A 25000-nucleotide genomic window follows, 5' to 3' on the forward strand; every position below is an offset into this window, starting at 1 on the left:
AACGGTGAACAGACCCATGCAATATCCTTGCATTACTTTGTCTAAGCAATATCAATCATGGATAGCACATTGCAAGATTTTGCGTTCTTTGATTTGCATGCAGTGGTGCGCATGCAAGAGTGAAATGTCAATGACGCTCGTATTTGTTCACCTGTACTTGCAAGTGGGTATGTGTGTGTGTGTGTGTGTGTGTGTGTGTGTGTGTGTGTGTGTGTTGTGTGTGTGTGTGTGTGTGTGTGTGTGTGTGTGTGTGGTGTGTGTGTGTGTGTGTGTGTGTGTTTATTCAATTGGTTACTTTTTTTAAAGTGGCAACTTGATTGCCGTTGGCTCAGATCCATTAAAGCCGATAATTTCATTTGATGGCTTACACGTCAATTTGAATTTTGTGTTCGTTCACGTGATATTTATATTTCTAAAACGTGTTTTTTTTTTTTTTTTTTTTTTTTTTTTTTGGGGGGGGGGGGTTGGACATTCTTACACTGAATTTAAAGCAGAATGCAACTTTTAAGGATATAGATAATACTTTTTATTACACTCACATTCTAAAAACGTTACCGATAATTCGAAAAAGGTATATAAATAATGCATAAACTGCCCATAGTGACAACTGGTATTAAAAGAAAAAAAAATACAAAAATAATAATCATATGTTTTACATCTCCCATCGTCAGACCTCGAACACCACATCCTTTCCAATAACCTTTCAGTAATTACAAGAAAAAATAGATAATATATATAATAATAATAATAAAAATGTATATATATAACCCATTATAGAAAGATATTGAATGGGAAGCAAATCCGCCTCGTTCACATCCCCCGGCGGCGGAGTTCGACCCGAGGCGGATGTGAACGAGCTCTGTTGTTGTCATTGTTGTTGTTGTTTTTGTTGTTGTTGTTGTGGCGGAGGTGGAGGACCACACGCTCTTCTTGTCTCCTCTTTATCACTTTATCTGCATGACTTCCTCGTTCCAGGTGAGAGAAGGGGGGGAATGGGAGAGAGGAAGAGGAGGGAAGGAGTAGAAGAAGAAAGGGAGGGAGGGAGGTTGGAAGGAGGAAGAGGAAGAGGGGTGAATGATAGCGGAAGAGGGAAGAGGAAGAGAGGCGAAAAGGGAGCGGAAGAGGGAAGAGGAAGAGAGAGGTGACAGGAAGTGGAAAGATGAGAAGACGTGCAGATGGGGAGAAACGGAGGATCCAAAGATAGAAGAGAGAAGAGATATGATAAAGATAGGAAACAGTTCATAACGATATTAAAGATTAAAAAAAAAAAAAAAAGGGTAAATATTAAAGCCGGACTGAGGCGGAAAGTGGAAATTTCAGAAGGAATATTAGGAAAAAGAAGAGATAAATCAAAGACATCTAAAGCAGAAGGAATAAAGAGTGAATAGGAAATCATAAAACAATTATCAATATTAATTAGTCACATAAAGGCTACATAAAATTTCCCAAAGTTGAATGCTTGATGTGTCTTCAATAAATGTCTGAATTGTGAATACTAACAACCTTGGTATTAGATAACATGTTTGAGAAGTAATTGGTGCATTTAGTTTAAGGAAGCCATTTTTAGTGATGATATTGGTGGCAGCGTAGCACAGCATCATGCAGTATTGTTTTTTGTTTTTGCTTTTTTTCTCTCCTCCTACTGTTGCTCTAGCCAAAGATGACAAATCTCCCTCGTGTATATTCTGACAAGTTCGAGCTTTCAGACTCCCTCCCCAAGGCACTAGCCGAAGCTCTATGGCGTGCTAAAAGATGTGCGGTAAAAGTTGACTGGCCTTTGCTTGGGCGCCAGAAACATGGAGTCCCTAAGATACACTTTCAATTTTGCCACATTTTTACATCCATTGAGGGACACTCCGCTAGCCACCAAAGGACCCTAATACAACTCCCTCATAGTGGATGTGGTTTCACTAAATGTTCGGAAGACTATAATGCACCTGATTATGACAATACTGATGGATTTTCATCCTTTACTACTCAAATAAGTAGGAATTTTGCAACAGAACCCCCCCCCCCCCCAATACCTAACAAATTTGTCCCTGATAGGAAAGGCAAGCATGAAGGTTTCCGGGAAACTGTGGGGTTAAATTACTGAATCATGTAAGGAAGTGACTGCCTTGTGCGACCCCCAACCCCTATCCTATCATTTACACCAAGATGAAGCATAGGACTGACTACAGGGAGTCAAAACATACTCTACATTATAAAATGCAGGGAACTTGTGTTCCATGGATACATTAAGAATTCTTACTGTTTTAAGGAGAGGGTTGGAGGGTTGTCGCTCTGCCACAGGAGGGGTGTTAGAGGGCACAGCCACCTTGTACTAATAATATATTAACTCTCATATCATATGTATTCTGCACAGCTCATTTATCTCCATGCTCTCCCCTACTATTAGGGCCAAGATTATTAGAACCATTATTGTTGTGATCAAATGCACATAGAGATACACTTACCTGGAGATTTTCTTTCTATCTTCCACTCTCTCTCTCTCTTTCTCTTTCTCTCTCTTTTCTTTCTTTCTTTTTTTCTTTCTCTCTTTTTCTTTCTCTCTCTCTTTTTCTTTCTCTCTCTTTTTCTTTCTCTCTCTTCCTCTTTCTCTCTCTTCCTCTTTCTCTCTCTTCCTCTTTCTCTCTCTCTCCCACCCTCCCTCCCTCCCTCTGTGTGTGTGTGTGTGTGTCTGTGTCTGTCTGTCTGTCTGTCTGAGTCTCTCTCTCTCTCTCTCTCTCTCTCTCTCTCTCTCTCTCTCTCTCTCTCTCTCTCTCTCTCCTCTCTCTCTCTCTCTCTCTCTTAAATTAAAGACAAGGAGACAATCTATCAACAATTACTGTGCATTTCTAAATATACCAAATGTAATTCTATGTGCGCCTGTCTGCAGAGCATCAGTATTAATGGTACTACACATATATAAGTCTCATGCTGTTATGTTACATAGTTATCATACAGTAGAATATCTAAACTGTAAAAAGCTAATACTACCAAAGAAAATTATGAGAGACAAAGACAGAGAGAAATAAAAGGGAGAGAGATAAGGGATACGGAGAGATAGGGTACAGGAGATAGGGATACGAGAGATAAGGAACAGAGGATATAGGAACAGGAGATATAGGATAGAGAGATTAGGGGATCGGAGAGATATAGGATACAGAAGTATAGGGATATGAGAGATATAGGGATACAGAGAGATAGAGATAAGAGAGATAGAAGAGAGAGAGAAGAGAGAGAAGAGAGAGAAGGAGGAGACGAGAGAGAGATGAGAGGGAGAGAGAGAGAGGAGATAGAGAGAGGGGAGAGAGAGAAAGGGGGGGGGGAGAGAAAGAGAGAGGAAGAGAGAGAGAGAGAAAGAGAGAGAGAGAGAGAGAGAGGGAGAGAGAGAGAGAAAGAGTGGGGGAGAGAGAGGAAGAGAGTGGGGGAGAGAGAGGAAGAGAGGGGGGGAGAGAGAGGAAGAGAGGGGGGAGAGAGAGAGAAAGAGGGGAGAGAGAGAGAGGAGAGAGAGAGAGAAGAGAAGAGGAGGAGAGAGAGAGAGAGAGGAGGGAGAGGAGAGGGAGAGAGGGGAGAGGAGAGGAGAGAGAGAGGAGAGAGGAGAGAGAGAGAGAGAGAGAGAAGAGAGAGAGAGGAGAGAGAGAGAGAGAGGAGAGAGAGAGAGAGAGAGGGAGGGAGAGAGAGAGAGAGAGAGAGAGAGAGGAGAAGAGAGGAAAAGAGGAGAGAGAGAGAGAGAGAGGAGAAGAGAGAGAGGGAGAGAGAGAGGGAGAGAGAGAGAGAGAGAGAGAGAAGGAGAGAGAGAGAGAGAGAGAGGGGAGAAGGAGAGAGAGAGAAAGAGAGAGAGAGAAAAGAGGAGGAGGAGAGGAGAGAGAGAGAGGAGAGAGAGAGAGAGAGAGAGAGAGAGGGGGGGGGGGAGAAGGAGAGAGAGAGAGAGAGAGGGGGGGGGGGAGAGAGAGAGAGAGAGAGCGAGAGAACGAGAGAGAGAGAGAGGGATGTAGAGAGAGAGAGAGAGAGAGAGGAGAGAGTGAGAGAGAGGAGAAGGAAAGAAAGAGAGAGGGTGGGGGGAGAAGGACAATGAGAGAGAGAGAGAGAGAGAGAGAGAGATGACATAGAACATGAAGACAAAATTCAGTTATTGAATTGTTATTTTTATGTTACAAAACACAGCTTCGTCAAATGTAGATTTATTGAAAATATGGTAATGCGTTAGTTACCTTTAACCTGTCTCTGAAGAGTTGAATTGAAAGCTGTCAGCAATATATCTGAAAAATAGATCCTAGGTTTCCTTTACTTTCATATTCTAGATGAAGATGAATTGTATTTTTGCATTCTTTTCCTTTTCTTTTGTGGAAACTTCAGTCATTTTGTCATTTTTCTTGTATTAGTAGCAATAGAGTGTTCATCTTTTATTGTACGGTAAATTTTTGGGGATAATATTCTAATTCAGAATTCCTTCCATATTTCAATTTGTTGCTCTGACAAGACCCTTTTCTAAGAGTTCACTGTGCCTTTGCCATTATTAGTTTAGCCAGTGTAAAAAATAAAAAAAATAAAAAAAAGAGGGGAGGGGTCTAATTAATCTTATTCTGATCACTTTCACATCACTTTCTCTGGCTTTTTCAGCTACCATGACTGCGCTGGACAACATGGGAGAGGGCTCGACGCAAGGGAGCGGCAAGTCATCGCGTCTGTCGCTCCGGCAAGGTCGCAAACGAGCCCTCAACTCCGACATCTCTCCGGCCCCAGAGCCGAGAACCAGCCATCGCTTTCGCACCTCCAGCTCAAGTGACACGGACGACAGAAATAAAGTGAGTATGAATGCCGTTACAGGAGAGACCGTATGATGGTGGCTTCACATTGTTCCTGTTCATACTGATATATTGTTGGTAGGACCCAAAGTGAATGTATTTTGGTTTTTAAAAAAAATTCTTCTTTTTCTTCTTTATCTTCTTTTTAACCCATTGCCGACGGGTGGCATGTACGCACATGCCATGGCATGGCGGGACCATCTGCCTGGGGCACGTACGCACATGCCATAGAGTATGTATGGACATGCCATGAGTTTTTTTTTTGTTACAATCACTGCAAAAGATTATTTTTCTGCCAGTGAAAGTGTGATTAAGTTGGTTTTAACACTTTCTCATTTTTACCATGCAACAAACAAAAAAAATGCAACAAACTGACGATTTCAACTCCATGATGCCGCACACTGCTTATTTTATTTGGACTATAGACCGAATAATGATCAACTATGGAGTCTATATAACAACAAAAATACCCTTCAGTCTCGATTTATCAGGAAGTTTGGCAAGTAGAGACTGTAAAAAATAATGAAAATTGAAAATACAACATATCTTCGTAGTATTACGAAGAAACGGCATGGGATGCTGGTATTTGGCATGAGTGGTCGCGCATGCTAGGGCAACGATATAAGCCCCGGCAGTGAGGCCCCGGCCTCTATGAATGCTACCCGTCAGTTATGGGTTAAGGTAGTATACCATTTTGTTGGGACTTCTTTATCTGATCCAAGGCTCTCTCTCTCTCTCTTTTTCCTGCAGACACCACCAATGCTGCGCAAAATGAGCCTGGGGAGGAATGCAACAAACAGCAGCAGTCGGCGTACAAGTGGAGGCTCCTCCCAGGCCAGTGGAAGCCTTGGGGCAAGCACAGGAGAACTGGGGAACGGTGGAGGACGGGTCACAGGAGTTTGTCCCCTGGCCAACCTTGGCAACACCTGCTTCCTCAACTCTGTCTTGTATGCCCTGAGATTCCTCCCAGGCTTCACCCATGACCTGCACCATCTTCACATGCACCTCCAGGCCGCAGGGTGGGTCTACTTGTAGGGCCAAGGGCTTCTGAGTCTGCTTTTATAGAGAAGGGGAATGAAAATGAAAGATAGCAGTAATAGCACTGCCTGTCCTTTTTTGTATGTGAAGCTGTGATAACATATTTTGTATCCTACATTTTTGTGTCTTACTTTCATATTTTCACTATTCATGTTTTCTGTATTTATTTATTTCTCTGCAGCAATCAGAGTGATGCCAACCTGGATCAGCGCATTCAGTTCCTGTCAGAGTTACATCGTGTCTTCGTGAGTCTTGGCCAGGAGGAGCGAGGACTGTCAGAGAGCAAGCGGATTCCAGCCTTCCAGCCCTACGATTTTTTAGAAGCTCTCAGGTAAAACGAGTGGACTCACATCTGACATAGGGACTTTAATCCAGGGAAAATGTAGCATGATTTTGTTATACTTTGAAAGAAGTCAATTGATTCTATGAGAATTCCATCCCACAACAAGGAGAATGGAACACGCCACATTGTTTCTCAGTGAACCATGGAGTATGCATGTGGAAGAAAGACACCTGTTTTCCCTCTAAACCATCAAGAAGATATTTAGAGATTATAGGCTTTTGTGTATAAGCAATGTTACTGGGGTTTTTTTTTCCAACTTTAGCCTTTGTAAAATATCCAATTTTTTATATCCCTGTTAATTGCCAGTGCAACCTTGTTTTCAGAATTTGAAATCTCCACCCCCACAAAGATAATGGAAGGAAAGAAAAATACGTTTTGAATAATTCACAAATTTTACCCTCTGCTGCCATTGTACTTGTCATGATGTAGCAGAGTGTGTGTGTGGTTGCAGTCAGTGTTGGAATCATTATTTTCTCATTCTGTCCTAATCAGCCTCCCCCTGCAACATCAGGCACTGCATTTGGCACATTTTCAATTGGGACATGCTTATGAAATATGAAAACATTCTCAGACTTAACCTGTTAAAGTATCTTCTCATTGCATGAGGATTTATGTTTATCAATTTATAACTGCTTCATTGGACTGACGCTCCCTCCTTTGTGCCACCCCCAGAGTGGTAAACCCAATGTTCGAGGGGAACCGGCAACAGGATGCCCACGAGCTGCTTCACTGTCTCCTTGATCAGCTGTGCCACCTGCCTCAGGACTTACGTCAGGGCAAGCCTAATGGGGTGTTAGGGCCAGAGGCATCCAAGATGGAGCAGGAGGAGGAGCCAGGGTTCCCAGAGCCTAAGAGATTACGCCGCAGGTCGGAAAGGATTCAGGCGATAGAGGAGGACTCCAGCAAGGTGAGTGGAGGCAGAGGGATGTAGAGGCTCTGTGGAAGCTCATGTCTTGTAGTGTAAAAGGATTGTGAATGTTTTTCATTTTTATCAAGATTGTTTTTTTATTATTATTATTTACTGTTACATTATTTTATGTATTTCTAGTGTATGCCTTTATTTTTTACTGTTATCTGTATAGTAAAAAAGAAATAGGTAATAATTTGAAGATATACTCAGTGAGGATATACAAAACATTACAACTGAGGAAACAAAAAAACTGACCCTTTAAAAGCATTCAGTCTTATTTGAAACAGTTACCCTGTTCCTCTCCACAGGCTGTTGATGTTGTAGGCTCAAAATTTGTAGGGCGAATGTGCCTTGAGACGTGTTGCTCCGAGTGCGAGCAGGTGACAGGACGGGAAGAGAACTTCCTTGAGGTCTGTGTTCCTGTCAAGACCAAGGCCGACTTTGACGGTAAGCCTTAATGGTGTACTTTTGCTTTAGGATCTAATGATGTTCTTTTCAAACCAGTGTTATTTCTTGTTTGGTTTGCAGTTGTCCTCTCAATTTCTTCTCTTACTTTTATATATAGTTGTAAGAAAGCTTGTACAGTATGTGTTTATTTGTTGTTGTTTTCTTCAAACTCAAAGGTGTAAGAGTACTTATGCTGTAAGATATGCTTATAGATTGTAGATCCAGATGTATTACATATAACAATTGTCTTACACAGAGGACGAGAACGTGAGTGAACCTCAGGTGTTTATGTCAGCACTGTGTGAGGAGGAATGTCTGCGCGACAACAACAAGTACTGGTGTGACCACTGTTTCCACCACAACGAGGCACGTCGCTCGGTCCACTACTCCCAGTTGCCACACCACCTTGTCATCCATGTTAAGCGCTTTAGCTCCTACCACAGGTGAGGAGGGACAGGGATATTCAAGAAAGCTTGCACGTAGACTCCTTGGTGTTTTTAGTGCAGTGATCTTGAAATATTTAAAATCACAGGTTACCTTTGTATATCCTGGGATGATTCTTAGGTGTCTTGAAAAAACTTGGAAAGAGGATGACCTAACATGTTTACTATGGAATTATTTATGAAAAACATTTTTTCCTTTAAATGAAAGACTTTTAAATGTATTTTCATTCTGTCTAAGTACCACACAAAAATATTAGAATTACAAAACTCATCAATTTGAAAACTGAAACCTAAAGTTTCTTAACAGTTCATGTAGGTGATGACACCTGCAAAGTAGCTGATTTGTTCATCTCTTGTAGATATTCTCCTCCTTTGAAAATTTGGATTTTTAACCTGAAACAGTTCTTAAGTATTATAAACTCTTGTGTAGATTTAGTGCTTGTGAATGTTGTGATACTTTTTCAGGGAAATTGCTACTTTTTATAACAGCAAAAGAAACTGCCCAAAATATTAACCTGTTGACTAAGTAAGAAGCTGTTTGGAAGAAAAATCTAGTTACATACTAGATGTCCAAAGAGTTGAATATGACAATATAGGAGAGACCAGAAATTCAAATAGATTCTCGTAACTACTTGGAAGGATTGCTAGAAGATAATGAGGATGCCAGAACTGCTTCCATGACAGGTTCCTCTCTCCCTTCAGGAATATGTTTACCGCCAAGTGCAGTGAGGCCATGCCAGCACCCTTAGAGTTGTCCTGCTTCTGTCGGGGATGCCTCACGGAGCAGATCAAAAAGCAGGCTCTGATGGAGCTGGCCAGGGATGACAAAGGATCCAAACCCAGTTCCAGTAGCAAACTCAGTTCAGGCCACCTGCCATACCACTTGACAGCAGTTGTCTGCCACTTGGGTGCCACCCTCTCCTCAGGTCAGATCTGTGGTCTTTTATTTCTTCCACTAAGATATTACCAGCCCTTTACCATGATATGTTACGGATTATTCTCAGCGAAGTCTTACTTGAAATTTTAAAAATTTCATTTTCTTCCACCAGGACACTACTTGTCTTTTGTGCGTCTGAGTGCACTAGATTCATCAAGATGCCCAGAGCAGCAGGTTGCACCACCTTCTCAGCCAGTTTTTTCACAGCCAGTAAGCAGCACCAAAGTGGAGTGTCAGTGGATCAAGTGTTGTGGTCTGCAGCTCGATCACATACGTCCACTGTCAGGACTGAATGGCCACATGGGTATGTTGAGGACATGGGGCTTTCTTCTCAAGGAAATGACATTTGGCTTTTTTTCTTCTTCTTCTTCTTCTGCTGCTTCTGTTTCTTCTTCTTCTTCTTTTTTGAAGCTCACTTTAATGTAGAATCGATCTCTGATCTGTTAGAGTTAATGCACAAGAAAGTAAGAAACCTAGAGCATGCAGAGACAATGTAAGTAAAATTTAATTATTCATTTTTTCCATTATTGCAGACATAGAGGAGGATGGTAAAAGCAGTGAGAGGGAGAGTCTGTGGCTTGAGTGTGATGATGAGAAGATCAAACTCGTAAGCGCAGCAGAAGTGAGTGACATGATGCGGACCACTATCATCACCCCGTACCTTCTCTTCTACTCACGTCTCTGATCCCCTGGCAGATGCTAGGTTGCATTGCATCCAAGGTCTCATCTCATCATCTCAAGCTCTTCCTTCTGGGATGCCCAAATGCGCTTGGGTGATGCGTAATTATGTGTCTCTTAGGGAATTTTAGCGTGTGACAGTAAGAGGTATGGTCACAAAGATGATGCAGTATGAAATAGTGAAAAAATGACTGCCAATATTTCCCATGTCTTTCTGAAGCTCAACCTCAGAGGTGAGGATAGTGCCTGCATTCCCCAAGAGAGGGAATGAAAAAGAAAGTGATAGACAGCCACCAAGCACCCACTCACTACCTCCAACATCAGGTTCTGCTCATAGGAAGACCTAAACAACGCTATTCTCTCAAGGGTACCGGTGCCTACGCCAAACTTTCACAGTGATAGAGATTGTCCAACCTAGTGGGAGGGCAGGGCAAGCCTCCAAAGGAAAGGCAGCATACACACTTGTCAATAAGTGAGAGAGTAGAGGTCAGAAGAGGTTGCAGGTAGAGTACACTGCTTACAGACACGGGCAGGACTCATTCAGGTTTGGTTCTCCTTTTTGGTAGAGGATTTTAATTTTTTGGAACAAACAGAATGGAAATGTTTCTTCTTCTTTTTCTCTTTTATTTATCCAGTGGTGAAGCCAGTGAATGGAAGCAATTTGGGGAAAAAGAAATTTTTTATTTGATATCACAAGAAAATATATGTGAAAGTTACAAGGAAAAAAGTGTAGATGGAACATTACTAGGTTGAAGGAAAAGGAGAATTTATGCTTTTCTGTTATTTTAAAAGAAGTAATGACTTTAAAAAAGTAATGACTTCATATCAGTGGGATGTAGTCATCCTTTCTTTCAGTTAATGGTTATGAGGGGCCTATAGAGAGAGAAAATGTTAAAATCACATTTCTTTAAAAAATATATCCAAAAAAAAAAAACTAAAAAAAAGTTATTTATATATATATATGTAGCACAGCCAGAAAATAGATCACTTTAGCCCAAACAAATTTGTGTCTTTACAACACAAAGTCCCTGTACTTGTTGGGGTGGGAGGAGGGGCAGGCTAGATACTGGAAGTGCAAGTCGAGCAATGCTTAGCACAAAGATTACCCTGTTGTTTACTGTAGTGTTCTCTTGTAAATACAAAGTTTCTTAATATATTTTTATATTAGATTTTTTGTCATACTGAGATGAACTAGTGATCACTGGTCATGATTACTAGGTGGCTTTTCACAAAAAGAGCTTTTTTTTTCTCTCTCTTTTTTTCTTTTTTTTAAGAGACGGGAGGAAAGACCTACAAATGTTATTATGAAATGGTTGGAATACTCCCACATCATGCCATGAGCATATTTGTGGTTTGAAAACTACTCTTTTATAGACAGGCTTTACTGTAGAGTTTTATTCTACCACATGGACAGTATGGGAACACTCCCAATCCCATTGTGGAAAACTTCTGAAATGAATTTTGGCAGCCAAGTTGCTGCTAGAATAACTTCACCTTTTTATACCAGTGGAAAACATATTCCCATGTTGTACCCCAGTGACATGAATTTCAACGTGATGCATATATGTATTGAAATGCACTTTTATCTGTTGTGCTGTTTCTAAAATTGTTACATCAGGTGTATTGCATCTTGTCATTGTTATATCACATTAGTGCACCCTTAACAATTGTTTCTATAGCCCTGAAGGTCACATCATCTAAACAGGTGATCTATCATGTTAGCCATTAATGGGTAGCCAGCTGCACATGCAGTGGTTTTTTTCATCTTTTGTCTCTAAATCGTCCAGCCCAAGAAAATGCTGTTTGTAGAGACCCTGCTTTTTTCAATGGCATAAAAAGGTTTTCCTGTTAAGGAACTGCAGAACTTTTGTCTCATGGACACTGTAACAACATTGTTACTGGCAGTTGCAAGAGGCAAGGTTCAAAGCGACTTACATTCCGAAACAACTTGCTTGTACCGTAGGATCAATCTCTGAAACACGTCCTGAATGAAACACAGACTCCTCTTTCAGTGTGATTATGCAACTGTTTTTTTTTTATGGATCATTATAAAGCTTTGGCTAAGATAATCAGTTACAATTTTGATACCAGACTAGAAATAGATGGAAGTTTGGCTTGATTATGGAGATGCTCATCTTGTATATTCATTAGCTACTACTACTACAGTGCATTGTTGAATAGCATAATTTATGGGGGAAAGCTTGTTCATCTAGGATGGATAGAATTCACTAAACTAAAGCAAAATTCTAAAACCTTTGTTGCAACATACATTGAAAATTCTCCCAAAACTGACTTGCTGCAGGACAACACCGTAAAGCACTCAAGGAACAAGTTTTCAAAAGCTCTTGTTTAAGAAAAATGAGAAGGAAAGGGTTTCTTAATGCTCTCCTTTAAAGTAAATTTCAGAGAAGAGGAAGACTATGAGGATTCTTTTGACATTATTATTGGCCTTTCTATTGTCTTACTTTTTGGTAACTGAAAGCTGTGATGTGAACTATCATCTTTTGAGTTAATTATTCATTGCATTGCAGTTGCTTTAGGCTCTGCAGTAAATGTCCCTTTGCATGGGACATTAAGCAAGTTGCAAATCATGGTTCTTCCTCTTGTCCATTTGCAGGTAAATAACAATATTGGAGAAAAATAGAAATTTTCATTTCTAAAGTGACAAGGTATTCATTTTTCTTCCCCAGTCTTTTCCATATTTATGTTGCAATGATGAAGGCACAGATCTGGTGTTAAGTGTTGCAGAAACTTCAACTAGGCTCCAGGATCACAGTTGTATAAGTGTTGCATTGTACAATTGACAAAAAGGAAAGTTATACATAATATGTTATTACTGTAGAGCCTGTGATTTCAGAGAAGGGGTAGCCTCAGGGAGTCAGTTATGTGATGTAAGAGATTATTAAAAGAAAAAAAAAGTCAGTTCAACAAGAATATGGATATTGTTTCAGGCTACTTTCAGCATCAAAATTTTGCCACCAGTAATCTGTGGGAAATCATTGTCTTCCAGGTTTAGGTTACCGTAGTTTAAGTCCATCTTATTTTTGCACTGGCTAGTGTTCTTAGCAGTAGTTGAATTTTAGCCAGTGCAAGGCATATAATTAGCTTCATATTTATGGACAGATTGTAGCTTGAGGACCATATATTATTTTCAAGTTCATCATTGGGATCTTCTGCTATAATGGTATTTATTTAGCATATGTGCACTTTCTTCATAGACATTTGCTTACATGTTCAACATTATTTTATTGTAGGGATTGTGGAGATATTGTACATAGATTTAAACAAACAAAAAAAAAAGCAAAAATATACTGGCTGTCGACCAACAGGGTTTTGATAACAGAAGTTAACATTACCTCAAATGCCAGTTTGTAACTTGGGTTAACAATTATCTAACAGCAGTGGATGGCTGTCTTGCACACCACAGTATTGGTCATGACTCTCTGTTACAGCTCATAGTTGCCAAGCAGTACACCATCAGAGCCAAAGCTTCACACCAAGGACTGCTGAGAAGTGGTTGGTCGTGCTTCACAGCTAGTCTCTTTGTTGCTGTTGGGACATGCCTTCTCTTATTACACACCCATTTCCAGTTCCCCATTTATGTGTATCCCTGCATTCCATACCTGCCATGCAGCATTTGTCTCATCACATTATCCAGTTCATGTTTGTGAATGTTTGTTATCCGTCCTGAAGTGATTATTAATTAGTTATCATTATTATAATTGTTATTATTCTATGTCTAAATGTGTACAAGTTAACTTTCAGCAAACTTAAGCCACAGGTCTTCAGAGTGTTATTATTAATTTTGCTTTTGAGTGAAACGATTCACTTCTTAAAAATTGTACATCAAGTAAATGTTTCTACTTCAGTTGGCTTGAACTTTTCATTCTGTTCTTTGTTTTCTAGATGTATGAAACTATCCTCATTGCTTATACCTTTATTATTTGAAGATAATTCAAGTCAAAATTGTGTACAATGTTGGTAAGCATTTTCAAGCCGGATTCAAATACAATTTAGTTAAATGAAAAGCCACAGTAATGTACATAGCAGATACATGTAGGTGAACATGGCATTTACAGGTGGGATTTCCAAATGAAAATGCAAAATTAAAAGGTTGGTTGTATTACTGAGCCATTCTAATTCTGCAATAGTAGACCAAATGCTTTGTGTATCCTGTCTTGTTTTTTTTTTCCACCTCTGACAAAATTTACTAAATGGATTTTTTTTTTTTTTTATTGCTTGAACAAGTCAGGAAGCAGATGACCAAGGCAGAGCAGGAACCTATTTGCTACATGCTTCTCTCACACCATGTCTCTTGATTGTGATGGAGTACCTGCATATTTGCTCATTGTAGTTCTTTGAATAACGTACCTGACCCACAAGCACCTGAGGACCATTTTTTTTTCATTTATTTTTTTGAGTTCTCTTTCTCTGAGGATTCCTTTTCTTCTCTTTATCTCCATCCTCTCTTGTACATAGTATAATAAAGTGTGTCAACCTGGGGGAAGATTTTTGTTTACTTTCAAGCATACACATGACACTACTTCTGAGATCTTTTGTTTGTTAGGGGTCAGTTCGTATCATCCTGTATTGGTGTTATTTGTACTAAGATTACAAACAGAAGTGCCTTGCAACAAATCCAATTCATTTCTTTTGGCTGGTTATCCTCTTTCTACCATTCTACTTATTTAAATTGGTAATGCTAGACAATCAGGCAACCAGCATATTTCCAACTCATTATAAGTATATAAAAGATATAGATACTGATATATACATATTCAGTGTACTACTTCAGCCTCCATTTTCCTTGTACAATGTATACCACAAAACCCATCATAAAGAGACTGAGTAAGACTGTTAGATTTAGGAAAGAATAAAAATAAAACAAAACATCTTAAACATCAAATAATTTATTCTATCCCGTAAGCCAACAGAAAATGGTATCCTAGAACAAAAAAAAAAAATTGTTGGTACTATAGCATTAAGGTTTACATAAAAACTCTACAGTATTTACAGCAATGATGCTCCTTCCCTCACGACCTGCGTTATAAATTCTTGACTTGATACAGTGGAGCTATCTGCATAGAGTACCATGTGAAGTTGCTGCAAGAACATATCCTATATATATATATAGTGGATATTATATTAGTGCTTTCACATTTAGCAACATCAGGATGGTACAGTGTCGAAAACTGCCTTTTTATCTTCGGCAAACACCATTATGTACACAAGATCAAACACAATCTCACTCGGTAACACTTCACTTCACTTTTTTTCATCATTACAAGTTTAAAATACCTGTAAACAGAGAGCTGAGGGGGTGATATACCAGTAAACCGCATAAAATCCCTCGCACAAAGAAATGAAACATAGACCCCCACTGAATATGTGTACCTACAGAAAATAGAGGCTAAATACATCACAAACCTAACATAAAGCAGCCCCCATGCCCTTGGATGGTGGCAGAACTGGGTAAAAAGTTCATGAGCAGGAAATGTGAAACATTCCTGTACACGGGTGAGCCCACGTGTAGCAGGAGGCACTAAACTGTCCTCGGGTATGGAAGAGGGTTAATATATTGTCCACATGGTAGCAAATTCTTCCTACAACACAACCAAGAGGTGACACTTCTACTTGTAAAATCTGCAATTGAAGGAACACTTTTGCCCCTACATCCTGGCGATGCAAACTTCTCCCTAACTGATGTGATTATAAGAACCCTAAACAGTGCCCAGAGAATGGCACTGGATGTGCCACTACAGATGATACTAAAGCCAAGAAAAAATACATGGATGAAGAAAAAAAAAATGCAATGTATCTCAAGAAATATATAAAATTGGTATACTAACTTCTTCCATACAGAAGGTGTCCTACAGATATTTTCAAATTATCATTTTGATATTTATAGACGGCTTGTAATAGCATTACATGATATATATGTCATGCAAGCATTCTAATATACAATATATACTGGAGTGATTGCTTGCCACAGCCCCAAAAGGTATTGGTATATGGAGTGCTTAGTGTGGTCACTTAAGACTCACCAATATAGATTACAAAAATTAATCCGTCATTTTAACTTTAATACTTCTATGTAAAAAAGTAAACAGAAGGAATTATAATGGTAATTTTACACCTATTTAAGTGTTAATGACCAACAGATCAGTTATTATGTTTATCATAAAAAAAGGGGTGATAATAAAAAAGAACTTGATTTTGCTTATCTGAAAGACTAAGTGGGTTAAACTATTAGTTACATGTTGACATTGCCAATGATTTACTTAAAACCCCCCAAACATTTACTCAGTGCAGTGAGAACAATTCTTTAACTTGCAAAAAAAAAATGCTTGTAATTTGAACATATTTCCCTGAAACAGTGGACCATGTACTGCCTTTATAGACATTTTTGAGAAGTGTAAAACTTGTTATTTGCAGCAACTCTGTTGCAATACAAGTAGATTACTGTAGATGCAACATCTCTATGATACCTGATAAGTCAGTCAAGTTACCCTCAATTACTGGCAACCATTTTCATTCAGTAAATACTATATTCATAAAAAGCTATTTGATGATGACAAAAATGTAGCAAGAAACAAAGTTTAATTTAATTACATTTTATTTGTTAAATTCCGGGACAATTCAACAATTAGGGTTGAGAAGTAAAACTGTCTGTAGACAATCAGGCTATACATTTTTTTCTTTTTTTTTCTTTTTTACTAATATGGGTAACTCAAACAATATATATAGACATCATTTTCCTTGCTTTGTTTTCATATGCTTCTACCTAACATGCCCTGGAGAGTACAGAGCACTCTATAAATGCTAGATGCCAGGCCACCTCCTTCAGCAGATCACAGAAAGAGCATAATAAGTGGCAGAGGTGAGGTCGTGATCTGTGGCACAGGATAGCTAAAATATCACACTGCATTGCCGGGGGACAGCTGGTACAGGGAGAGCAATACCCAGTCAATGCACACCTTTTTAGAGATCCCTCTGCACAAACAAGAGAAAAAAAAAAGTTGGTATATTACTTTAAAAAAGGACATCGATGACAGGAAAATGTGTGGATTACCTGCATCGATTTGCTGTGACTGACAGACGACAGATCAATCTTGGTCCAATGCCCTAAAATCCTACAGAGTTGGATCTCTAACTTTTTTCTCCCCTAATGAAGACATGAAAGACTTAAAGAGGGGGGGGGGGGGGGAAGGGCAGAAGGAAATGGAGAAACAAGTTAAAAAAAAAAAAAAAAAAAAAAAAAATTGAAAAAAAAAATTAAGAAAAAAAAATGCTCAGACATTAAGCAGCAAGGAGAAGCCACTTGGCTACAATGTACAAATCTCAAAGCTTGACACTGGAACATTTTTTTATGTATTTTCTTTTTTTTTTTTCTTTTGAAGAATAAGCAAACACCCGGGTGCGTCCTTGGGTCGCAGTGAGTATCCTTATCTTGGACTTAGTATAGACGAGAATCGCATTCTTGTTAACTCACTTTCCAGTTCACAACACAAAGACAGATATATTGTTAAGTATTTCCTAATGCTTGACATTTGCTGGTCTGATCACATGTGAATCACTTCCTAGAATGTATATCATGATATGGCGACTATGAACTTATCCTAAATTCAAGTAAAATAATAATAATAATAATAATAGTAATGATTATGATAATAACAATAATAATCATCCAAATAACCAGAAAGTAGGCAATCATCACAACAACACTTATAATTAGCAATGATGACTATGGTGATAAGTACTATATTCTAATAGTACTCCTTAATACCATCAGTCTCTCCATTATTATTATTACAGCTATCATTGTGATGATGGAAATGTACAACAGTCTAAATTGAGATGGATGGCTCTAATACCTGTGTGATAAAAATACAATCTAAACAGAAAGGGGTATGTTGAAGCAGGAGGGCTGGGCTGTGAGGTGCCAAGCCCACACGCAAAGAAGGGCTAAATGAGCAAGGATGACATGCAATACGAGTGATCCAGTCAGCAAAATGCAAGCCTTAGCATGAGTGTATCGCGAGGCTCAGATTATGGTTATCATTTTCTCTTTGAGAGCTACGGCAGGTTGGGCCTAGCACAGCTGATATTTGCAGTGTGTTCGGCAAAATAATGATTCCTCTTGCAATGCTGCAGCCTCCAGTTTTACGCGAGGTAACTGTAGGTGTCCTTCTGGCCATCTATTCTCTCTAAGTACTCCTTCTCGATCAGGATGTCAATGCAGCGCTGAAAGAGATTTGGCATTACAATCTTGATATTGAACCATTTTCATAATAGTATATCACTCTAAAATATCACTCAATTATCCCATAACCCCTCACTGAAGACCCATGCATCCCTGGGAAGAGCCTCACCTTTATAGTTGGGACCCGAGGCTTGAACCTGGGAGTCAGCTGATTCAGGACTTCCATGAGCAGCTGCTGATGCTTACATACTTTCCTCATCTTCATGATGCGCACAATGGCAGCCTGAATGAGGAGCTTGCGGTCCTCCTCTATGTGTTTATGGGTCAGTTCTTGTTCAATCTGTGAAGGGAGGACCATACATGCTTTAGGAGGAATGGAAGAGAGATAAGAAATGAAATGGATAGGGAATATCACAGAAAAGGACAGAAAAAAATTTGGATACAGGTATAACCGAAGAAATAAAAAAAAGCAAGAATAAAAGTGGAAGGAGGAGAGAATAAATTTAAGACTCATTTTCAAACAACAAATACCACAAAGTTTCTCAGCCACACACCTTCATTTCTGTCTTCATTGGTACATTGATGTTTACTCTGAGTTTCTTATTCTTATATCCCAGGAACAGATTGACTCTGGAGTCTGGGGAGATGTCCTCCTCATCCTCGGAGATGAGGAGCTTGCACTTGAGAAGAATCTGGACAACCTGCTGCAGGATCTCTAAGGATATGCCTGTCATTTCCTGCCAAGGTAATTTTTCATTAATATTGTCATTAATGAAGGGAAGTATTAAAATACTCTAAATACATGATGTTCATTTTTGCAATCGGGAATCCACATTCTAAAATGGCAAAAAACAAATACATTTGCTTTTCCTGAGATGATAATATACAAGTGCAAAAATATCTTTATATAAAAAATAGCTGCTTGCATTTTTTTTATCATTAGCATGTACCCATTAGCAGTATTAATTTTTCATACTGTAGCTGATTGGTAATATACAGCCAATGGACTTATCCTGTATCTGCTTGGCCACGCCTACAGCCATCATAACAAACCAACTCGTCATGCCAGGTACAGCAGTTACAGCCGCTGCGACACTCTAGAGCGAGTCGAGCGGAAAGTTCTGCTACGTGTAGTGGACTCCCAGGCCAAATGGCAGGACGGTTGCCAGAAATCACTGGAGTCAATGACAAGCTCTCTGATACGGTCATTGATGGGGTAAGACCAATTTAACCCCAGAATACATGTTCTTTACTGGATTTTTCCTCAAATACAATTGATAAAATTTTCTTAATAAAATTATCAATCTGGTGCTTAAAAAATAACCAAATACCATATTAATCTTCATTTAGGCCTACCTGTAGATGTCCAACTGTCCATGATACAGCATTGTTAAACTGTAGTAGGACAGCCATTTGAAATGTTGAGGCTTGTAGGGTATACCTAAATAAAAGACAAAACATTGAATGTACCAATAATCAGACCTTGATTGAAGCTTCATAAAGACAAGAATCTCAAATAGATATCATATCAATCAATGAAGGATCAAGTTTCTTACCTATTCTTGAAGCAATTTGTGACAATTTCTCCCTTTGAAAGGTGGAATAACCAATTCAACTTTCGACCACTGTGTTGACTGGAGTAGAACGTGGTGAATCTTGATACACTGCGCTCCAGCTGTTAAAACAAGAGATTAATTTTACAAATGCAAAACAGTGTTGATAAATCAAGACCTTTGATTCTGCACACAAATATTGTTTATCCAAGAGAATGTTTTTAAGGTTTCTCAGCAAACTCCATATCCTAAATATTTAACATAACAGTTCTATCCCAGAGGTATAGGGGCCCTTACACTCACCTCATGGGGTAACGTAAAGCTCTGTGACTGCTGGAAGGGCCATGACCCTGACGAGAGCACCTGGATGGAGAAGTCGAGGTCCAGAGGTTCGTTACTGCTGATGAGATGTTTCCTAAACTGATCATTGAGATCCTTCGAGACCCCAATATCCTGTTAGGGAAAAAAGGACATTTTTTAAAATTAGTGTTTTGAAATCTTATGACAGGAAAGTATATTTCTAAATCGAGTTACAAAAGATACTACACCATAATCTATATACAAAAGACATTCACTTCCATGAAGTTTGCAGGTTGATCTGCTCCACTTGAGCAGCAGAATTTGAAGCAATTCACAGAAACCAACAGAGGTCACCATAACAGCCCGTAAACATGTAATTGATACCTCTCATTCCAAGACTTTCATACCACCCACTCACTCATAATACACCCAAGTGAGACACATTTCCTCTTTACCTGGAACATGCGTTGTAGCTTAGAGGTATATTCGAAACCACACGCCTGCTTCAGCTTGGATATCATGGAGGCTTCAGCGTCATCACTGGCAGACATGTGCTGGACCAATCTCTTGGCTAACATCTTACTATAGAACTTCTGGAATACATCCTTATCTTCTATGTACTTAAAGACAATCATCACCTGTGAAAATGGAGGAAAATAGAATGCGCATAAACTTCGCCAGACAAGACATGACTTGCAGCTTTACCATGTGTTCAATTTAGAATACAGAAATACCCAACTGAAAGCTAATTCTGACTCTCTGCCTACCTGATTAAGCGTATCTTCTAACTCTGCCTCCTCAGGGTTCTTGGAGGACTTCTTAAGTAGCAAATCACAGTACTTGGCCAGAAGCTCTGGAGACTTTGAAGAGGAATTTGGGTGCTTGGTGACATTGTTGTTGTTGATGAAGCGACCACAAGCTTTGTCCAAGGCAGCCACAAAGCCTGTGTCGTTGTTGAACGCCGTCAGCACCAGAGAATTGTACTTGCGGTGGACTTCTAGGATTGTCTGGACGTAAACTTTGGGGTCCTGTGGGTAGAGACAGAATGACCAAAGTTAGACCACACAAGAGAAACTTAATAGTGTTTGACATCTCTTCAAGTCATTGTGCCTTGGGTTATTGAAACAATAGCCAGGCAGCAACATTACGCATGCATTTATCAGGAAACATGTATAAAAACTATACTTAATCTTCCCACCTGTGAAACTGTTACTCACAAAACTTCTATATGAAAAGAAAAAAAAGAAGTCTTTTGAAAACTTACATTGACTGCCGTCTCTCCACAACGGTCAATGGCAGCCAGACCCTGGTTTGTAATATGTTGCTCCAGAAGTGTTCGCAACTCCCGCAAACCATCAGGTATTCTGTGTGAAAAGTTTCAGTACAGTCTCTGGTTTACTGTAGAAAACAATGTGCATCACTTCCAACATTATTAAATTCAAATTTCTCTTAAGGCTGAAGAAACAAATCCTAAAGCCTTCTAATATAACACTGTGCCACACCTAAGTTTAAAAAACATTGATGAAAATCATTCCACAATCTAGGCCTTACATTAAGAATATAATTATGTGGGTTCACCTTTTCTAAGTTTCAATGAGAAAATAACACTACAATACTTTGGTCTTTAACTCAATGGTTCTAAGGGCATGCACTGTGGTTTTGTATCATTAATTTTATTTACACATAGCTAGCTAATCTGTTCTCACCTGCTTACCCCATTCCTTGATTTTTAGAGAAAAAAGATGTCTATTACTATTACCACCACTGTCAACAATGTTATTATTATTATCGTTATCATTATCATTATTATAACATTTTCAAAATAATAACAGTAATGAAAATAAAAACTCTTTCAAGAATTCAAGGAATGGAATGCAATGATGAGGTAGTCCTGATACTGACTCCTCGGTGATTGAGCATTTGAGGAACCATCTATATGTACACAAACAATGTTTACACAAAACCACAGCAGACAATATATGCCTTTATGTACTTCCAGCATCAACAGCTTAATGGTCTAAAAATTAATAGAGAAAATAGAAGAATGAATTAAAAATGAATACATCTGAAGTAAGTGGGGGGGGGGGGGGATAAAGAAAACAGGGAGAAAAAATAAAAAGAAAGAAGAAATAGCTGGAAAAAAGAAACAGCAGAGCAAAACCGGACATGACAGATGGTGAGAGCAATCAGACAGTAAAGGAAGAGGTAACTACACACCTCGACACAAGCTGATACATCCTAGCAAGGTCCTCATTCTTGTCATCATTCAGCAAGTGCTGGAACTCATTGTGGAAAATCTCGAGGTGCTTCTCGATGAGCACCTTCTCACACGTCTTCCCTAACTTCTCAAGGGTTGTCTCGTGGAGGTACACCTGGACTCTCCGCTGCTCCTCAAGCAGTCTCGTCTCAGCCTGAAAGCAATCAATTTGTTCACCAAAATTGTTCATCACTTTCAAAATGGATTTTTTGTTTTTTACTTTGGAGGAATTTTTCTAAATCTAATATCCAAAATTGGATATAGGTATATATTATGAACTGCTCACAATTTAAAGACACTTTCTATTACAGTACCATGCATCAAAAGTACAGTATACTAAAGTGTATGAAAGTATATCTGCTCTCTGATATGCAGTTTAGTTTGATTAAAATCTACTTTCTCAAATAAGCTAAATATGTAGCCATTTAATATAATAGAAGTGCATGCATTACATCCAATGTATCTGTAATTAATAACACTTCTCATCTCAGAAATTCCATCCTTTGTTGTAACAGGAACAAGTTTCATTTTTAAATCTTATAACTATAACTAACAACTCAACAGAGGTAAGATATGTTCTTTTACCTTTTTCATGTATTCAGTGACTGGGTTGTTTCGTAAGAACTCTGTGCTTTCCCTTGTGTAGAACCTTTCTGTGTCCTCCAGGAAGGTATTTTCAAAGGACTCTCGGTACACAGACAGATTCTGGCCTCTTGCACTTGGTTCATCTTCATTGAGACCTTTTAAATATAAAAATAATGTAGCTTAACCCTACAATAATGGCAACAAAAATCTCTGGGTATCACTCATTCCGGTGACTTCTGGGAACCATCTAGCCATTTGGCTGGGGAGTCCACTACGTATAGCAGAACTTCCCACTCAACTTGCTTTATTGAGTCACGACGCCTACAGTCATACCCATCATGATGAGTTCGCTTTTCATGATGGCTATAGGCATGCCCAGCTATAAGAGGTTAACCATCCTTGCATCATAAAAGGCCTGATTCCCATGTAGGACCTAGATCGGGGCAGTATCATACATTGCATTGCTATATGGTTGAGATCCAATTATTCTTATCAACATCAGCAAAATAATTAACTTTCTGCCTATTGATCCTTTACCTGTTTTAAGACTCATTTTACATGCAACAAGAAAAAAAAAAACAATCAAAAGCAGCAACACCGATCACAGTCCTGATCACACTGTTTTCATTTCTACTGCAATAAGATTAAAGGATTATTAACAACAAAAAACCCTTCATCTGATTATCAGAATTAGCAAGTAGAACTTAGAAATAATGAAAACTGAAAATACAACATAACTTCGTAGTATTACGAAGAAACGGCATGGGATGCTGGTATTTGGCATGAGTGGTCGCGCATCCTAGAGCAACGATATAAGCCCCCGGCAGCGGGGCCCGGGCCAATATGAATACTACCCGTCAGGAAAGGGTTAAAGTACCACTCCATCAAAATAGGCTGATTCCCAGTAAGTCTCTTAGAATTATCAGTAACCCAAAATTTTACTTCATATATGATTTAACAAATTCCTATCACTACACAGACAAGAAAAAAATTAACTTTTGTTTATCTTATCCCCTATGCTTTAAATAGTCTATTAGAAGCACAGCACCTGGACCTTACCTAGTTCAACATAGCAGTTCATAACACCCGACACCAGTCTCGTATTTATTGTTTCTCCATTTCTTTCTCGTTCAATAAGTTTTAAGACGGCATTTGTAACCTAAAAGAACAAAACACATTCATATTAGTATGTACACAAAGTAACAATGAGCCATCTGAGCCATAATTCAAAACAACACCATAAAAAAAATTTCTGTTTATGCCCCAGAGTATCACCATCACTACAAACCTGTTTATTAAGTGGCTGGAATAAGTGATCTCGCCACGTAACCAGGGCAAGCTGATAGATTTCATAGATACCCTTGTGTCCCTCATCACATTCTCGCTTCACCCAATGACGATTTAGATAAGCACACACACCATTCAGCACCTGGTCAGGGAGAAAACATATAAATCAGTCACTTACCAAAAGTTCATACTGATCATATAGAGATAAGAATTCTTCAATGGTCACTTTTGACAATCAGCAAATGATACTAACCTTACTGGAGAACTGATATTCCTCCCACTGCTTTGTGTAAAACCGAAGTACCTCCTCGTCCATCAGGTCCACTCCATCCTGTTATAGGTAATCAAGACTGTTAGTCATTTGAATTTATGTGCAGAACCATTAATTGGAAAGCTACATAATTTCTCTAAGGACAAGAGCATGGCATACACTTCCATTCTATAAAAAGTAATCAACCCATTTGACATATTCAGCACAATCTTTCCAAAGTAACAACTGAGGTACTTTTCATCACAAGCAGCCAACTTACTCTCAACATTTTAAACACAAGACAGGCAACACTATGACTTACTTTCATGAGTGTGAGGAGATATGTCTTTAAAAAGTCTTTAAGGCGTTTGTAAAGTTCGAGACCCACGAACTGTGCTCCTCCGCCAGCTGCAGTGCTCTTTTTGACGCGAGGACCGCCTCCACTGCTGCCTGTTTTGGTCGACTGTTGGTGAACCTGTGCATGGGACAAACAGGAAGGTCAAGCATAAAATCTGCTCAAAAACATACCTGAACACCACACAAAGTCCCATGGATAAGCCATAGTGGAGGATAATATTATACAAAGGAAATTTCCTACCATATACACATATACATACATATAATTTTAGTGTAAAAATCCTTGGCAAATTAGTTCCTTACCGATGTGCAGTAGTTATAGACATGTGTGTATAACTGCATGTATCGAGGCCTAGACATCTCTTGGCTATTGTAGACCTGAGAAGGAAAAACAAAGCCATTTTCCCATTAGTCAGAAAATAGCTATACCAAAAAATATAAACACAATAACTTATCAATCAGAACTTGAATTCAAGGTTTCACAAACTTGTTTCATAACCATCAAAAAAGAAAAGAAGAGAAAAGAAAAAAGTATAAGAAGAACTAGGTGGAGAGATGGCATTCATGAGATTATTCTTAAAAGTATGCACCATCAATGAACAAACGAAGAATGGAGCAACAA

At 39.0% G+C, this 25000-nt stretch overlaps 2 protein-coding genes across 3 annotated transcripts in view; one reads left to right on the forward strand and one right to left on the reverse strand.

Annotated features, from left to right (window-relative positions):
- The first annotated feature begins 874 nt into the window (after positions 1-874).
- Positions 875-14093, forward strand: LOC119597707 (ubiquitin carboxyl-terminal hydrolase 1-like). Of its 2 annotated transcripts, none has more exons than XM_037947312.1 (10): positions 875-975; positions 4606-4790; positions 5541-5809; positions 6010-6159; positions 6844-7078; positions 7369-7528; positions 7785-7971; positions 8674-8897; positions 9021-9212; positions 9442-14093. In XM_037947312.1, the coding sequence occupies exons 2-10, from the start codon at positions 4611-4613 to the stop codon at positions 9591-9593; spliced, it is 1749 nt and encodes a 582-aa protein (XP_037803240.1). In that variant the 5' UTR covers positions 875-975; positions 4606-4610; the 3' UTR covers positions 9594-14093. The 2 variants fall into 2 exon arrangements, with proteins under 2 accessions (XP_037803240.1, XP_037803241.1); XM_037947313.1 differs by having other exon boundaries at positions 7390-7528.
- Positions 14094-14480: 387 nt separating this feature from the next.
- LOC119597706 (cullin-1-like) overlaps positions 14481-25000 on the reverse strand; it is a 23620-nt gene continuing 13100 nt past the window's right edge. The window contains exons 3-18 of the mRNA XM_037947311.1: positions 24682-24756; positions 24344-24496; positions 24025-24102; positions 23773-23913; positions 23544-23643; positions 22485-22639; positions 21860-22053; positions 20907-21006; positions 20410-20670; positions 20098-20280; positions 19646-19795; positions 19346-19464; positions 19146-19230; positions 18344-18526; positions 17959-18129; positions 14481-17830 (exon numbers count right to left, since the gene is read on the reverse strand). Coding sequence (XP_037803239.1) covers positions 17750-17830; positions 17959-18129; positions 18344-18526; positions 19146-19230; positions 19346-19464; positions 19646-19795; positions 20098-20280; positions 20410-20670; positions 20907-21006; positions 21860-22053; positions 22485-22639; positions 23544-23643; positions 23773-23913; positions 24025-24102; positions 24344-24496; positions 24682-24756 — 2229 coding nt within the window. The 3' untranslated portion in view covers positions 14481-17749. The remainder of the gene's footprint in view (positions 17831-17958; positions 18130-18343; positions 18527-19145; positions 19231-19345; positions 19465-19645; positions 19796-20097; positions 20281-20409; positions 20671-20906; positions 21007-21859; positions 22054-22484; positions 22640-23543; positions 23644-23772; positions 23914-24024; positions 24103-24343; positions 24497-24681; positions 24757-25000) is intronic.

This window comes from Penaeus monodon, chromosome 39 (assembly GCF_015228065.2).
Source record: "Penaeus monodon isolate SGIC_2016 chromosome 39, NSTDA_Pmon_1, whole genome shotgun sequence".
NCBI lineage: Eukaryota > Metazoa > Arthropoda > Malacostraca > Decapoda > Penaeidae > Penaeus > Penaeus monodon.